Source organism: Salvia splendens, chromosome 19 (genome assembly GCF_004379255.2).
Source record: "Salvia splendens isolate huo1 chromosome 19, SspV2, whole genome shotgun sequence".
Classification (NCBI taxonomy): Eukaryota; Viridiplantae; Streptophyta; class Magnoliopsida; order Lamiales; family Lamiaceae; genus Salvia; species Salvia splendens.
In genome coordinates this window covers 25,119,596-25,136,539 of record NC_056050.1, presented here as the reverse complement: position 1 = coordinate 25,136,539, position 16,944 = coordinate 25,119,596, and the positions used below count along the sequence as shown (strand labels likewise).

General features: G+C 35.5%; 1 protein-coding gene across 2 annotated transcripts; it reads left to right on the top strand.

The window, feature by feature from the left end:
- The first annotated feature begins 1,988 nt into the window (after window positions 1-1,988).
- On the top strand, window positions 1,989-14,030 carry LOC121780322 (mediator of RNA polymerase II transcription subunit 23-like). 2 transcript variants are annotated; one of them, XM_042177894.1, is made up of 21 exons: window positions 1,989-2,459; window positions 2,535-2,578; window positions 3,060-3,159; window positions 3,264-4,229; window positions 4,572-4,806; window positions 5,118-5,236; window positions 5,434-5,641; window positions 7,194-7,471; window positions 7,695-7,778; window positions 8,885-8,979; window positions 9,109-9,271; window positions 9,364-9,609; window positions 10,521-10,691; window positions 10,820-10,933; window positions 11,044-11,169; window positions 11,324-11,472; window positions 11,557-11,797; window positions 11,879-12,635; window positions 12,939-13,120; window positions 13,293-13,396; window positions 13,475-14,030. In XM_042177894.1, the coding sequence occupies exons 1-21, from the start codon at window positions 2,268-2,270 to the stop codon at window positions 13,674-13,676; spliced, it is 4,776 nt and encodes a 1,591-aa protein (XP_042033828.1). In that variant the 5' UTR covers window positions 1,989-2,267; the 3' UTR covers window positions 13,677-14,030. The 2 variants fall into 2 exon arrangements, with proteins under 2 accessions (XP_042033828.1, XP_042033827.1); XM_042177893.1 differs by having other exon boundaries at window positions 5,019-5,236.
- Window positions 14,031-16,944: the final 2,914 nt, after the last annotated feature.

Below are 16,944 nucleotides of genomic sequence, written 5' to 3'. Positions count from 1 at the left end.
TTTGTTGGTTTATAATTCATTCCTCATTGTCATGTCCCATTGCTTCACGGATTCTTTGCAAAAAGAAGAATTTTTCTCAGTATAGTTATTACTTTTTACCTATAGTAGCACATTTATATGAGATTAATTTGTTTCAACGATGTTAGTTCATATTTAAGTTTTTGCTTAATGTTAGTCTTTTTAATTTTTATTAGTTTTATTTTAATTTTTCTGTCTAGGCTATGATAGTTCTTTTTTTATAAATATAGAAATCACATAAACTTCTGACTATCTATAATATTTTGAAGCTACAACATTACACATTTGTCATCAACTTCGTCACTTCATAGTTTTCATGCAAAGAAAACACCTAAAGCAACAAAATAGGAAAGGAAGCAAGAAGACGAAGATCATAAACTTTCACATTTGTTTTCGCGAATATGCATAAATCATTAATTTGGAGATTAAGGAGAAAAATAAGGCTGAGGAAGAGTCATCGGGATATGGGAGTTTGTGTTTTATTATTTATTTATTTTCTTTATTTTGTTGTTCTTATTATTGTACAATTAAGATTGTTCACATAAGTTTTTCATGTCTTACAAACTATTGTTTTATTGTTCTAATGTTTATATATATGTGCGTTTGTTTTGTACATCATTTTATCTTTTTATGGCGATGTTATTGTCCTCATTATACTTTTTTGTTGTATATTTAATATTTTATATCAATTTAATATTGGTTGTATTTTAGTATTGAAGTATGTATGTTGTAAGTGTCGTAATTAACAAATAGTTTTATGTTGTTTAATTTAAAATTTATTTAATTTTATATCTATAATTATTTAATATATTATTACTATACTATATTTTTTTATTTTTTAATCTTGTGTCGCGCATAGCACGTGGGCTAATACTAGTACATATATAAAAGTTGAGTTTTGGGACATTTTGAATAATAATTTTGTATAAGGGAGGTAAATGCAATTAATAAAAACGATTAAATTATCTTTCACTAAAATTCATAAAATTTCATAATCAATTTTTGAATCGTAATATAATTCATAATTGTCAAGAGAGTGGATAATACAATTATAGTATTTGTAACTGTCAAGAGAGTGGATAACTATGACAATAATTCATAATCAATTTTTATATTTGAAGATAGAAACTGCCGCATGAATTAAAATTGTGCGTACCGAAATTTTATGAATTTTAGTGAAAGATAATTTAATTGTTTTTATTAATTGCATTTACCTCCCTTATACAAAATTATTATTCAAAATGTCCCAAAACTCAACTTTTATATATGTATAGATGATGTTGTGGAAATGAGATGGACTTTGATATAGGCTCTGGAATGGGCCCTCATTGCAGGAAAATAGGCTCTGAGATGGGCCTGCTGACGTGGCAGGAGAAAATGGAGATAGGCCCTGAAATAGGTTCCGGAGAAGGGTTACCACTGCTAATGCTCTTAGCCATCTTATAGTCTCAGTTTTCTTAGCCATCTTATAGTCTGAGTTTTCACTACAAAATTTTTGCACCTATGCTGAGAGAAAGCGTTATGATATGTGTTTTTTTTTCTTCTGAAGCCCACGTATATATAGATCAAATAAAGCCTAATGCATCAGCCCAACTAAAGCCCACATGAGAGGCCCAATGCCAAGTCGCCAATACTTGAGAAAGTAATTCAAGTGGATCTACTTTGCAAAAAAAACTGAATTCGGTTTCTAGACTGAATTTTTTTTGACTAATCGAATAGAGTAATACTACAGTACTACTACTCCATTTATTAAAGAAAAATATAGTTTGAACGTGTTTTAATAAGAAATTAATAAAAAAAGGGAGAATATGAGAAAAATAAATAAAATATTATGGAAAAGAAGAAGAAAAAATTGATAAAGTATGAAAAAGAAAGAAATCGAAGAAAATATATACGTAGTAAAATATAAAAAAATATGATTATTTTATATGGAAATCCATAATAATACAAAAATGAGAGACGAATGGAATCAAGAAAAGAAAAAGTAACACTAACTAATCGAGAATACAAAATCAAAACCTTCGCCACCGCCGACAGCCAGTCTAGCCTTCTTCGCCGCCCGACCTCAGTCCGCCGCGTCCGTCTAAATACCCCCAATTTTAAAATCAATCCGAAAAATAATCCAAAGGCGCCGAGCGTCGCCGCCGCCGCCAGTTTCGATAATTAGGAAAATCCAACAGCTCATAACAGAGCAGGCGCGGCGAGTGAGTGAATTGTGATCGGAGCAATAATTGATAGATATTTCCAGAATGATGCAGCGGGGTCCGACTCCGGGCCTCTCGTCCCAGCCCTTGCCAGAGATGGAACAGCTCAACAACACGCAACAGCCGCCGCCGCAACAGCAGCAGCAGCATCGACCTTCTTCCTCCGCCTCTTCCCGTGCCCACCATTTCCACCCCGCCCGACCCGCCATTCTAGAACTCTTCAATCTCTACTTGGGCGTCCGTACACACTATTTTATTTTATTGCTTTCTCCTTCTGATTTTGAATTCTGATTTGATTTTTCGCCTTTGCAGAGGAGATCGCAGCAGAAATCAGATGAATCAGTTAGGGAACCCCCGTGAGTAATTAACAATCATATCATTTTCAATATTTGGACAATTTCCTACTTAATTACCTGATCATTCTTATCATTTTCATTATTATCTGTAAAAGTTACTTTCTTTTGTTGATTGTGGCTAAGTATGCTAACCACAACCTACTAATTTGATAATCCATTATGTTTATTCGTTAGTTCAGGGGAATATGAGGAAAAATGAGGTATTTATGTTTGGCGATCAAAAGAGAACGTTTACAACTATGAAATATGACCGAAAAATTACTGACCTTTAAGCATACTTCAAGGGGATCACTAATTTTGGTGCTTTAAAACGCAGAGCTAATCGAGTGCTGTATATTATTTCGTAGCTTTCACCGTTTTCTTCTTTTTAATTGGCTACATCAAAGAACTTGTTCGTGCTGGAAGCCATTTTATGCTTCTCGGTACTGCTTGTCATCTGAAGTATTCTCCTGATAGATTTGTTTGTTAATATTAATTATAGGAACAAGACACAGAAGCGGGTTACTGCTATTAACAGAGAGCTTCCTCCCCCTAATGAGCAGTTCCTCTTGGACTTTGAGCAGATACAGAGCCAATTTCCTGTAAGCTTTCAGTGGCTGCTTGAAAATTCAATAAAATGATATCTTCAAATTATGAACTTTGGTTTGTGGATATAGTGTCTACTTTGATGTAACTTTTTTTCCAGGACCAGGAGCAACTACGCGCTGTAACAGAATCTGTCCTAATATCTCTTGTTATTCAATGCTGTAATCATGCTCCTAGAGCAGAGTTTCTGCTCTTTGCTTTGCGTAGTTTGTGCAATATAGGATACATAAACTGGGATGCATTCCTGCCGTCTCTTCTTTCTTCAGTTTCTTCTGCGGAGACCCCGGTTGGTCAGGGCAGTCAAGCTATGGCTCTTGTTGCTTGTGCAACTTCATCACAGTCAGGAGTCCCACCACCTTCAAATGCCATTCCTAATAATGCTAATTTTCAGGCATCTAATCCTGCGTCTCCTTTGCCGTCAATTCATGGCATTGGATCTCCTGCACAATCAGGTGCTGAGCCATCCACGCTGTCTCCGATGAAGTCAAATGATGTCATCTGCACTGGTCAACAGTCAGCGAGGGCCAATATATCTGTCAGAGAAAATGTTATAAGCAGTTTACGTCAACTTTCCTGCAAGATAATTTTGATTAGCCTTGAGTCTAATCTAATGCCAGTCACACGCTTCGATATCTTTAACCACATGTTGAATTGGCTTGTCAATTGGGATCAACGGCAGCAAGGGCTTGATGAATTTGATAGTGCACAGTTCTGGAAGCCTGATAAGGCCCTAATTGAGTGGTTACATGATTGTCTAGATGTTATTTGGCTGTTAGTTGATGATAATAAATGCCGTGTGCCCTTTTACGAGCTCATACGCAGTGGTTTGCAATTTATTGAGAACATACCAGATGATGAGGCACTGTTTACCCTTATCTTGGAAATTCATAGAAGGAGAGATATGATGGCAACCCACATGCAAATGTTAGATCAACATCTACATTGCCCTACATTTGGAACTCCTCGACTCTTACTTCAGGCAACTACCACTGGTGAGACAGTGACAAACATGAGATATTCACCAATCACATATCCAAGTGTACTTGGAGAACCTTTGCATGGAGAGGTATGCCATATTTTGGTTATTGTTGTGAATTTATACCGTATCTTTGATTAGAAATATAATATAGTAATTGCAAAATCAGATATCTAAAAAATGAAATTATTATGAATTTAGTCTGAAAACCAAGAGATGGGCTGGAAACATAATCATATGAGTTTGCTTATTTCTGAAGCTACTATGTAATCTGCATAAGCTTAGTGTACTAATACAAAGTTGGATCATTAATCTGTTGGTCATTGTGATTCCCCGGTAGTTTTATTGTAGCAAAATGAAAAGTATTTGTCACAAAGATGACACTGTCAATAAATACAATGTGTTAGACCACTCTTTTCATTACCTGGATAGGAACTTGCAGCATCCATTCAGAGAGGGAGTCTTGACTGGGAGCGAGCTATGCGATGTCTGAGACATGCCTTTCGCAACACTCCATCTCCAGACTGGTGGAGACGTGTATTGCTTGTAGCACCCTGCCACAGGACTCAGGCCCAAGGACCTACACCAGGTGCTGTTTTTACTTCGGAAATGATTAGCGAGGCAACAATTGATAGGATTGTGGAATTGCTGAAGTTGACAAATGCAGGCAAGTTTGTGTTGTTGTAGTAATCAAGTGTTGCAAGTGTATATTTGTCTCACATGTGAGTGTAACCTTGCTTTGTTGTGTTTACTCACTAAAATAACTCCTGTAGGCACTTATTTGTTAAATAGAATCACATTGTTATCCTGAGATGTTATTATTGTTTATTTTTTTATCAACTGTCATTTTTTACTATTTTCCATTCTGTTAACTTGCAGAAACAAATTGCTGGCAGGAGTGGCTTATTGTTTCTGATGTATTCTTTTTTCTCATGAAACATGGATGCATTGATTTTGTTGATTTTGTTGACAAACTAGTGTGTCGACTTCAAGACGGTGATCAACATATCCTCAGGACCAATCATGTGACATGGTTGCTTGCACAAATTATCCGTGTTGAGCTTGTAATGAATGCTCTAAATACAGACTCAAGAAAGGTAGTCCCTCATTTTACTGGAACATGGCATACTTATCCGTTTTGAGCTTGTTATTGCGGTGCTTTTTTGGATTTGAACTTCACCGTGTACCCTCTAATTTATGTTTCCATCTTATGTTTTAATTGCCATAATAGCTGATCATCTACTAGTCAATCAATTAATATTGTGATATTAACTTATCACAATCTGCTGGGTAGGTGGAGACAACCCGGAAAATTCTTTCATTCCATAAAGAAGACCGAAGTGCTGACCCTAATAACCCACAAAGTATCTTGCTGGACTTCATTAGCAGTTGTCAGAATTTGCGTATTTGGTCATTAAATACATCAACTAGAGAATATTTGAACAACGAGCAGCTTCAAAAGGGAAAACAAATCGATGAATGGTGGAGGCAAGTTAGCAAAGGTACTTATCCATTCTTTGAGATGCAGGCCATTTAACTTAGCAAATAGTGCTTCTAAGGATATTTTATAGCTTACTATCAATATCAATTGAATGTTGTGTGACATGGCAGTTCTAGTTAGGGAGTTACTCTAGGGGAATAATTTAATAGAAACACACACAGTGCTTTCAATCGAAACACCCTTTTTAATAGAGCAGCAAACATTTGTCATTCTTGTTGTTCTGGGTTCTTCTGCTGTTCTATCATTTTTTCTTTCATCCTATCTTATTTCTTACTTTTCGGGCTTACACTTTGACGTTCGAACCATATAATTTTTCTCTTTACCATTCATTGTTAGTGGTAGTGAATATAGTATTTGGATTCATGCATGTGTGCATTACATGCAATTCTTAAGGAAAAATATCCTACAAAGTCAAAATGCAATTTGCCAACCTTAACTTCCTAAAAATTTCTCACTTCGCCACTAAAAAATTTAGTGCATGCATTTTTGTTTTTGTCCAACCTGCCTTACTAATTGAGAAAATCTAAATCTTGCTAATCCATTTTCATTTCCAAATATTGTAGTAGTAAAATCCACTTTGATAATTGAATTTTTTACCAATTTGCTCTTGCCACTAAAAAAGTTGTATTTATAGCAGTAACCCTTTACCTCTCTTTATTCATTGACAAAACTGAATCCAGCTTATATTTGTGTTTATTTGTAAATGTTATTATGGATGATCAATGCATTTGTTAAATACCTTTGCTAGTAGTATTTTTTATCCTGAAGCAAGAAAGGACTTAAGGTTGCAAGTCCAATTATTTTGACATGAAATGACCATTTCTACTTTTGGAATTTCACGTGCCATGCCTGTGATAGAATCACTACCAGTGGATAATACACGACTAATTGCTAAGTTCATACATTTGAGATGGCATAATATACATTTTTAAAATGTTGTACTCTTGTGACATGTGAATTGGTGTTTATATAACAGGATACAAATTGGTCAACTTTCTCTCCTTCTTGCTCTCCAAAATGCCACACAACAATAAGCAAACATTTTTCTGTCTTCTCCTTTCTTCCTTCTCCTAAGAGGATGGGAAATATTGGTTGAATAAATTAATTTATTTAATTTTTCTTTCTTTTCTTTTACTCTTAACTTTCTCATCATCCCCTTTTGTGGGATTAGTTTCCTTATCTTTTGTTTGAGTGGAAGAAGGCACCTTCCCTCTTGCCAGTGGAGGTTTATTTCTCCCCTTTTTTTTATGTTAGTTCTCTTTCATTTGATTCATTTTAATTTGTTCTCTCGGGAGGAAGATTTTGATCTTCAATTGATTGTTTCTCATGTGGAAATTGAAGCAGTCACTCTACCATCTCAAATTTAGACTAAAGTCTTTTTGTCTGAATCTGCTAAACATGTGCTCATGAATTGTTTGATATTTATATCATTACAATTTCTACTACTGAACCACACACCCTATAAACCTTATGCCGCTCAGTTGTGCTTCATTAATCTACTTTTTTTTAATTAAAAAAAACAGTACCTTAACAAACAATGTGTTGTCTCTCAGGTGAAAGGATCATGGACTATATGAATATGGATGAAAGGTCAATTGGTATGTTTTGGGTTGTCTCATACACTATGGCACAGCCCGCTTGTGAAACAGTTATGCACTGGTTAACCTCAGCTGGAGTAACAGAGATACCAGGAACAAATCTACAGCCAAATGAAAGGTTGATGGTGATGCAGGAAGTCAGCCCATTGCCAGTATCGCTGTTATCTGGGTTTTCAATAAATTTATGTCTGAAACTTGCATATCAAATGGAAGAGTCTTTGTTTTCTGGACAGGTAAAATGATGTCAGCATTATTTACATGAAAGCATATGTAAGTGGATGAACATCAATATAAATTTCCTCTGGATGGTTCGAATATCCTTTGGAAAGAGTAGTTTGGTGTGTTCTACCCTGTTAACATGTTGTCTGCTCTTGTGTGCCTGTTGCTTTCATTATAACTTGATGATTTTCCTTGGGTTCATTTCATTGAATTTGGCTATATTTTACACTGGAACAGGTTGTACCTAGCATTGCAATGGTAGAAACATATGTTCGAGTATTGCTCATTTCACCTCATGCACTATTTCGCTCACTCATGACGGTAATTATTCCTTTCATTTGGTATATAAGCCATAAATTCCAACTGGAGATGGGGTGGATTCGTTTTAATCCTCAGTTCCCCGAAACTGTAATGATTCAAAAATAAGATTTGTTCTGAAAATTTTCAACTGGGACGAAATCAAATCAAGGTTTTAAAAGGTGTTTTCAAGCCTCAGGGGTTCTGAAAAGGCCCCGCAAAGAAAAAACCTGAGGCGTAAATCATAAAAACACACAAAAATCATACTCCCTCCGTCCCATAAAAATAAGGTCACTTTCCTTTTCCATCCGTCCCTTAAAATTATCCCATTTCCATTTATGGAAAGTTCTCTAAAACTCATTACCCATATACATCAATTTATTTACAACTTATACTACTAGGGCTCACCATTAAACACTAATAATAATATGAGTCCCACTATCCACTAACACTATTTTAACTACCCTTCTCCCCATCTCTCTAAGTTTACCAATTATACATTTATTCTCGTGCCGTCCCAAATGTCCTTATTTTTTTGGGATGGAGGGAGTAACAATTATAAAAAAACATGAAATTATCACTAGTTAAGTATTTTAAATTCCGAAGTAAGATAAGGGTGATAAGATTAAAGTCTTATAATCAAATGTCCAAGAATTTGAAATTAAAGCCTTTTAGAGCATTAGGACTGTGATTTAGTCTTATTTCATTTAATTAGGGCCATGTAAAAACAGCCTGCTTCAAATTAAGGCTTAAAAGTTAAGTTAAAACGGTAAGAAACCTGCTTGAAAGCCTTAAAATGGGAGGTGTGCACCTCTTTCGCAGCAGTTAGGCGAGTCCTAAGAGGCGTTTACCTGGCACCACCTCGCGCTGAGGCACTTCACAAGAACATCTTTAGGAACCACAAACCGAACTAGAAACTGACCAAACTTCCAAATTTTTATGGTTCGGTTTGGTTTTTCAGTTACTGTTGGATTTTCAAGTTGAAATTCTGTACTCTTACACTTGAAATATCTGGGAGTTAACAATAGCCAGTATATATGACTTCGTTTTCGTATTCAACAAAATAAAGTTTTATAGTCTCATACTATCCTTTTCTAATTTTATAAGCACTCACTACTTTGTCTTACTAGCTACTGTCTCCAAAGAATCAAAACCCACTGAGCAAACCTGCTGCTTCTCTTCTGGTGTTTGAAATTCTGAACTATCGGTTACTTTCACTCTACAGGTAATGAACATTATCTCGGTTTCTTGTGTTTGTTCAGGGCTTTATGTTTTTACTGAAGCCGAGAGTTGTTTGGCATGCTGTCAAATGGAAATGGTAAAACATTCTTCTTAAATGTATGCTTTTTTTTAGGTACCAAGGGAAAAACAAAGGTTTAATTCATGATGTCACAAAAATTATTGCTACACTGAAGGGAAAACGTGGTGACCATCGTATTTTTCGGCTGGCTGAGAATTTATGCATGAATCTTATATTATCAATGAGGGAATTTTTCTCTGTGAAGAGGGATGGAAAGGTGGCAGAAAATATCAATTTATTTTTCTTTTATAGATTGCCTTGGCAAACCCAGGTCAGACTTACTTTTGTCTTGTCAATGCTCTCTCACAGGGTCCAACCGAGTTTACGGAAACTATAAATCGGATAACAATAACTACTCTTGCCATCATTATTAAAACTCATGGGATTGCGGAGGTTGAACACCTGCTATACCTTCAAACAATTCAGGAACAGATACTTGCCACCAGCCAACATGCATGGTCAGAGAAGACCCTCCGCCACTTCCCTCCTATTTTGCGAGAGGCCTTAGCTGGTCGGATAGATAATAGGGGCTTGGCCACTCAAGCATGGCAACAGGTACTTGATACAATGTCTTTCTCTTAGCCATGCACCCACCTGCAGTGTATTGAGGCAATAATTTGCTTGATGCAAAAACCCAATAGGCTCTGGTTAGATACCCAAAGGGAGTTCCAATGGTTGCAGAGATGCTCTTCAGCTTATGCTAAAAGTTGTTCATACTTTTACATTATCTTTGCATGGCAGTTGGGACATCACACTTCTCTACACACAAATATACTAACATTATTAACTATCATTCCTGATCGAATGAAGCTATGTCAGTTGCAAAATGCCTTTTCCTTTATCTTCATTTTTTTGGTGGGAGGGTAGTTGTCCATTCATCAATTGCAGCGCTAAACATTAGCATAAACATGGTAGCTATTAAGGTGGGGATTGATTCTCCGGAAGAAATCTCTGGGCACAAGAAGAGTAGATACAGCTCTAAAGTCTTGTAGTACTTCATGTCCATGATCTACATTTTATCTCAGAAGTCAGAACCATATTCACATACTAGAATAATATAGAACTCCTGAAATCAGAGCCATCCATCTTTTTTAGAAAGATTCTTCTTTTCTCCTTCATTTCAAATATTTAAGTTTATAATGTTGCAACTTACTTACTGACTTTGGGTAGCAGAACATCTGAACATTACTTCGTTGTAATTTCTCCAAAAAATTATCTAATAAACACTGAAGGCTCAGTAATAGCCTTTGCAGTATAAAGAGGACATACATTAAGTTAACAATGAACATGAAAAGGAACATGGAACTGTAAATCCCTTGGTTAGTAATTCTTTTCTATATTTTTTCTTGTTTGACCATTTTTAAGGCACCATAGTGATTTGTATCATTCTTTGCCTTCCTTTTTTATAATTCTGAAATGTATGCCTCATGATTATACAATTCTAACATATATTTGGCCATTGGCAGGCAGAAACAACTGTGCTTAATCAATGCACCCAGCTTCTATCTTCTTCTGCTGATCCTACGTATGTCATGACTTACATTAATCACAGTTTTCCTCAACACCGTCAATATCTTTGCTCTGGTGCATGGATACTGATGTATGGCCACCCTGAGAGCATTAACAGTTTACATCTTGTAAGTTTCTCCAGGCATAAAATGCAAGACGTATATTATGATTGGGAGCATTGCACTGTTGCAAGAAATATATTACAATTGTAACTTTGCTGTCTTACGTGCACACATGATTGTATGATGTTATTTAGGGTCACGTCCTGAAAGAATTTTCCCCTGAAGAAGTTACTGCCAATATCTATACAATGGTGGATGTCCTATTGCATCATTTCAATCTAGAACTTCAGTGTGGGCGGTCTTTGCAGGTTTGTCCCTCCTCCTGAAATTTGTTTTCCAACTCCAGGGCTCTACTTTTTGTTGCTACTGGTATTAGGTAAAGTGTATGAGTTAAAGGTCCAATTTTCTCTCTGATCAGGAGCTTATGATGAAAGCTTGTGCCAACCTTGCATTCTTCATTTGGACTCATGAGCTATTGCCATTAGACATTTTACTGCTAGCACTTATTGATAGAGATGACGATCCCCATGCTCTGCGAATTGTGGTATGTTCACTTTATAGGCTTGTTTCATATTATTTCTGATTTTTACTCCACTATAACATTACTATTTATTGGTAATATATGGACTTCTTTTTCCAAATTCTTAAGGTTACTGATGCACTGACAGAGTAACAAAATTTTCTTTCCCTCCAAATAGATAAGCATACTTGACAGCAAAGAACTTCAACAAAGGGTGAAACTGTATCTTATGAATCGTGGTCCAGCTGAGCATTGGCTTTACTCTGGAGTTTTTAAGCGTACTGAATTGCAAAAGGCCCTTGGAAATCATCTGTCGTGGAAGGAAAGGTGATATTCCTCATTGCTCACATAATTCGATTATTCATTTTCCCAAAATAGAATCGACTATTTTATACGATTTAGTATTAGCAGGTACCCGACATTTTTTGATGATATTGCTGCAAGATTGCTCCCGGTGATTCCCCTAATCATTTATAGGTTTATCGAGAATGATGCTTTTGATGCTGCTGACAGAGTTCTGCATGTTTATGCATCATTCCTTCATTACTATCCTTTGAATTTCACATTTGTGCGTGATATACTTGCCTATTTCTATGGTCATCTTCCAAGCAAACTTATCATTCGGATATTGACTGTATTAGACGTGAAAAAGGTGATGATTGATTGCTCTTCATCCAGATATTTTCACTTTTTTTACGAGATCAATGTTTTCATCTTCCTGTTGCTTTTTCAGATACCATTTTCCGAAGCCTTCCCTCAGCATATCAACTCGTCTAATGCTCCTCCACTAGACTATTTTGCTACACTTCTACTGGGCCTGGTGAATCATGTAATTCCTCCCCTGAACAACAACTCTAAGAACGGGCAAGTTGGAGAAGCCTCAAATGCTTCTGTGCGAGCGCCGCATAACAAGGCTCAAGCAACATCACAGGGTGGTCCATCTGTTGCTCCTGAAGGCCAGAAACCATTCTATCAGCTCCAGGATCCCGGTACATATACACAGTTGATTCTTGAAACGGCTGTTATAGAAATCCTCTCTCTTCCTATAACTGCATCCCAGATTGTATCCTCACTTGTTCAAATCGTTGTTCACATACAACCAACTCTGGTCCAATCCAGCAATGGGTTACACCCAACTAGCGTCGGCCAAAGTTCTGTGTTGCCTACTTCTCCATCAGGGGGAAGCACTGACTCCTTGGGCGCTACTAGGACTCCCACAGCAGCAGGATTAAGTAACTCTAACTTTGTTTGGCGAAGTGGTTATACGTGTCAACAGTTGTCTTGCTTGTTGATCCAAGCTTGTGGTCTGCTTTTGGCTCAGCTACCTCCTGAGTTTCATATTCAACTCTATATAGAGGCGGCGCGTGTAATAAAGGAGAGCTGGTGGCTTTCCGACGGGAAAAGATCAGTCTCTGAATTAGAATCTGCCGTTTGCTATGCTTTATTAGATCCAACATGGGCTGCCCAAGACAACACCTCTACAGCCATTGGTATGAGTTCCAGGCACATCATCAATTTATTATTCTTACTGTTTATACCCGTGGCTCAGCATTTTATTTATTTTCCTGATTAAATGATGGAAAAAGCTATTTCACAATGAACTGCGTAAGGTCATAAGGTATCACCTTAGTCTCACTTATGTGATGGAACCAACTGGCTTGAACTGATCATATATATACGATTTAAAATGGTCGTCGCTGTTTTGTGCCAATTTAGTGTAGCTATTATTTGACGAGACTTAATTTTCAAAGCATGACTAGAGCTCAGATCATATCTCATATTGGCATATACAGGTAATGTGGTGGCACTGCTGCATGCTTTCTTCAGTAACCTTCCTCTAGAGTGGCTGGAGGGGACACATCTCATTATCAAGCATCTCAGACCCGTGACATCAATAGCTGGATTGAGAATAGCTTTCCGTATTATAGGCCCTTTACTCCCTCGATTGGCCAATGCTCACACCCTCTTCAATAAGGTATGAGTATGCTAAACTCTGAAACAACGATTATTGCGATACAGGTCATGCCTTCGTTGTAGAAATAGTTGATAAAAAAAATTCCGTTGAATAGTTCTGTTGCATAATTAGTACACTAGTCTTGTCTTGGTTGTAGAAATAGCCATTACTAACATTTCAACGTTATTGCCAGACGCTATCGGTGCTGTTAAGTGTAATGGCAGATGTCTTTGGAAGGAATTCACAGCCATCAGCTCCTGTCGAAGCATCTGAGATAGCTGATATTATAGACTTCCTGTAAGCATATGCTTAAACTAAAACCAGACAATTTTCATACTTGTTTAGGTGATGAAATAAAGAGGAATTTCTGTGCAGGCACCATATAGTTCATTACGAAGGGCAAGGCGGACCCGTGCAAGCGAGCAGCAAGCCGAGAGCGGAAGTGCTGGCTCTCATCGGAAGAGCAGCTGAGAGTTTCAGCCCAGATGTACAGCATCTTATGACTCACTTAAAAGCTGATGTGAACTGTTCGATATATGCAGCTACGCATCCAAAGTTTGTTCAGAACGCCAATTAACTCGGTTATGTCGACGCAACTCAAGATGAGCATCCGAAGATAGATGGCAGCTGCAGTTGATGAAAGAGACATAAATGAAAGTGGCTGTAGAAAATGTTTTTCTTCTGTTCACTTTCTTGCAAAGATGAGATTTTTCTGGTATTTTATTTTATTCCGGAAGAGAGCTGATAATCTCTCCGTATAATTAGTTAGCTTATTTTATATTTTATTATTTAGTTATTATGTTTTAATTTACTTTCCCTAGCGGTTGGATTTTATTTGCTTTCCTAGTTTATAAAATCTTTTTGTATCCCACATATTATAAATATGTGGAGTCTTTTATTATCATTAAGCGAATTAAATAAATATTTATCATTCTCTCTGTGTGGTTCTCTCTCTTGGGGAAACCGATTTCTCTATCCCAGAATCCCTATTCACGCCTCTTTCACTCAGATAATTCCTTTGATAGGTAAAATCCTATCAGTTTCTTCCTCCAACAATGAGCATTTGTTAGATAGATTTTATTATAAATGGTGACTTTGTGGAAAGATATAACCTTAAATAGTACAATTACCATAAAAACAATATAACTAGAATTCCACCACTATTGGGAAAAAATTTTCAAATTTGACATTGCTGTAATAACATTTAGTTTGATTGTATTTTCAGTGATGAGATACCAGAATTCAGTTTCCTACCATTAGAAATATAATTGGGCCCATATCTAGGTAGCCCATTGTTGAGAGAGAGAGAGAGATCGATTCAATGGGCCAATGGATCATTTGGGCTTTAGTAGTATATATAGTTTTATTTTCTTATTGTTTTAAGTATTACTTTTCATATCTACTTAAATTCACACACTTTCTTTTTTCTTTTAAAGATATTTCACCCAAAATGATACACTTTAAAAAATAAAACTATGTTATATCTACTTTAATCTCTTTTTACATAATATATTAAAATCTTGTGCTAAAAAAGAAATGTTTTGCTTTGAATCGGATGGAGCAAGTATTTCCTTGAATGAAACACGCATGAAGATGTTTTTTTGTAAGTGAATCAAGGTATTTACTTTCTCCTAATCTCTCTTTATTAAATATATTAAAATCTTGTGTCGAAAAATAAATGTTTCGCTTCGAGACATAGCAAGTGTTTTCTAAAACGAAATATACATTAACATGTTTTTTGCAAGTGATCAAGGTGTGTAATTAGGAGGTCTCTTAAATGAATTATTCATGAACATGGTTTTTTAAGTGAATCAAGATATATAATTTGTCATCCTAATTATACACATATTTTTCATAAAATCTCTGAAACTCATTCAGATAACAAGAGGTCCAATATAACCTTGGAAGCAAATCATTAAAAATTTGAATACGACAAAAAAAAAAGTTTTGAAAAATACTACTCCATATTTATGAGTTGGGAATTAAGTCAACAAAAGAAATGCCTAGCTTAGGACCACCATTCTCAATTTTATTCATCACCAAAACTTTACTTCATTACAGATTTTCTATATTAATTACACTTAGAAAACGTCAAGATACACTGAATTAGAATGCAAGAGCTCTTTATTGCACAAGAAATATTCAACAAAATAGAATAACTACATTAAGCATTGAAAAAAAAAATGAATTGCTTCATGAATTTGTCCCAAACCACCACCGCCAACAAAGGGTTGGAATATGCAATTTTGTAGACAAGAATGTGAACAAAGGGACAATGCAAAATCTATGCCTCTAACGTCGAGGGATTTGTTACTTACTAATTTAATCTGTCCCTATTCATGGTACCTCTCTATGTCTTAGTTCTAATAATTGCTTCTTTTCATTCTCCTCTTTAATCATGCATCTAATTAGTATTATTAGTTTAATGATTGCCACTCTTCTCTAGCTTCGAACTCTAGTCCAATGAAGGCTTTACATACTAAAAAGGGGTTTATAGTTAATCCTTAGTCTATGTTAATCTGTACCGACATAAATTCTAGTGTAATTGAACACTTCATGTGCTTCACATGAACTCATTTATCTTGTACCTAATGTTTTTGGTGACTTTCGAATAAATTCTTCTGAATGAGCACTCTATGTAAGAGGTAATTAAAAAGAGATCATGAATTGGAAAGCTAAATAGTGGAAAGTTTAGTGGTCAACATTTTTGTTTTCGGTTCGATTTGTTGTCCAAATTGATCTGAACCCAAAAACCAAAATTTTGCAAAAGTTAAAGTAGAATCGAACCGAATTATCCAAAAAACTGAACCCGGAAAAACCTAAATTGAAACAACAACAAAAAGATCCGAACCAAAAAAATCAAAATTGCACAAATCTATCCCAAAAAATCGAAAAAACAAAAAATTCAAAAACTATTTTGTGTAATTAACATATACACATATCGTACCAACCAATTAACATATCTAAACAATTACAATATTAGTAAAGTTTAAATATCATAATATCCATTAATATCAATCTAATTGAAAATTCAAAATCTATAGAAAATTTAAACTGATTTAAACAGAAGTTTGGAAAAAATAAATCAAATTTTAAATTTTGGTTGATATTTGATTTTCAAATATTTTGCTCACCCTAGGGAAATAACAATAAGGAAGCTATATGATTTTTGTCCTATAGATGGCATGAGATGTAAAGCATGGAAAAAGAAGAAGAAAAGTAGACAATCTATTTGAATATACTACGTATTAGAAATCAACTAGGCAACAACTAGCTAGTCTTTATAATTGTGTTTACTTCTCATGCAACCACCAAATGGTATGATCTCCTTTTTGTCATCAATAACATTTATAGATTGAACTAGTTGTTTGGACATAGAGTATTATGATTTCTTTTTTTCACATCTCACTTCTATCATACTTGATTGGCTTTTGAATTTGATTGATCATAGAGAATAATTTCTTCAAATTAAAGTTAAAACTCATTAATAGTATTTAAATCTAAATATTGTGAGCGCTCTAATATTTCCATTGGCCTTCCTAAGGACTCGAAGACGTGCTTCCTAAACGTGTCGTAATTGGATTAGAGACTGATGCCCAAACTTCTCATTCTCGTTGGGATCGTTGTTCGATAACTTCAGAGACGTTGATTAGCCAATCCTTTTATAAATTACACTTGCGATCGATGATTAGCCAATTTATATATGTTCATGTTTGCGTATGTACGTACGTAGGGATCCTATATCCAAATTCATTAATCAGATTATTAATTGGGAATTAGATTAATCGAGAAGAAATAGTTAGAAGATCAACAATGGGAGCAGTGAGTATCTAATATGCCTAGGT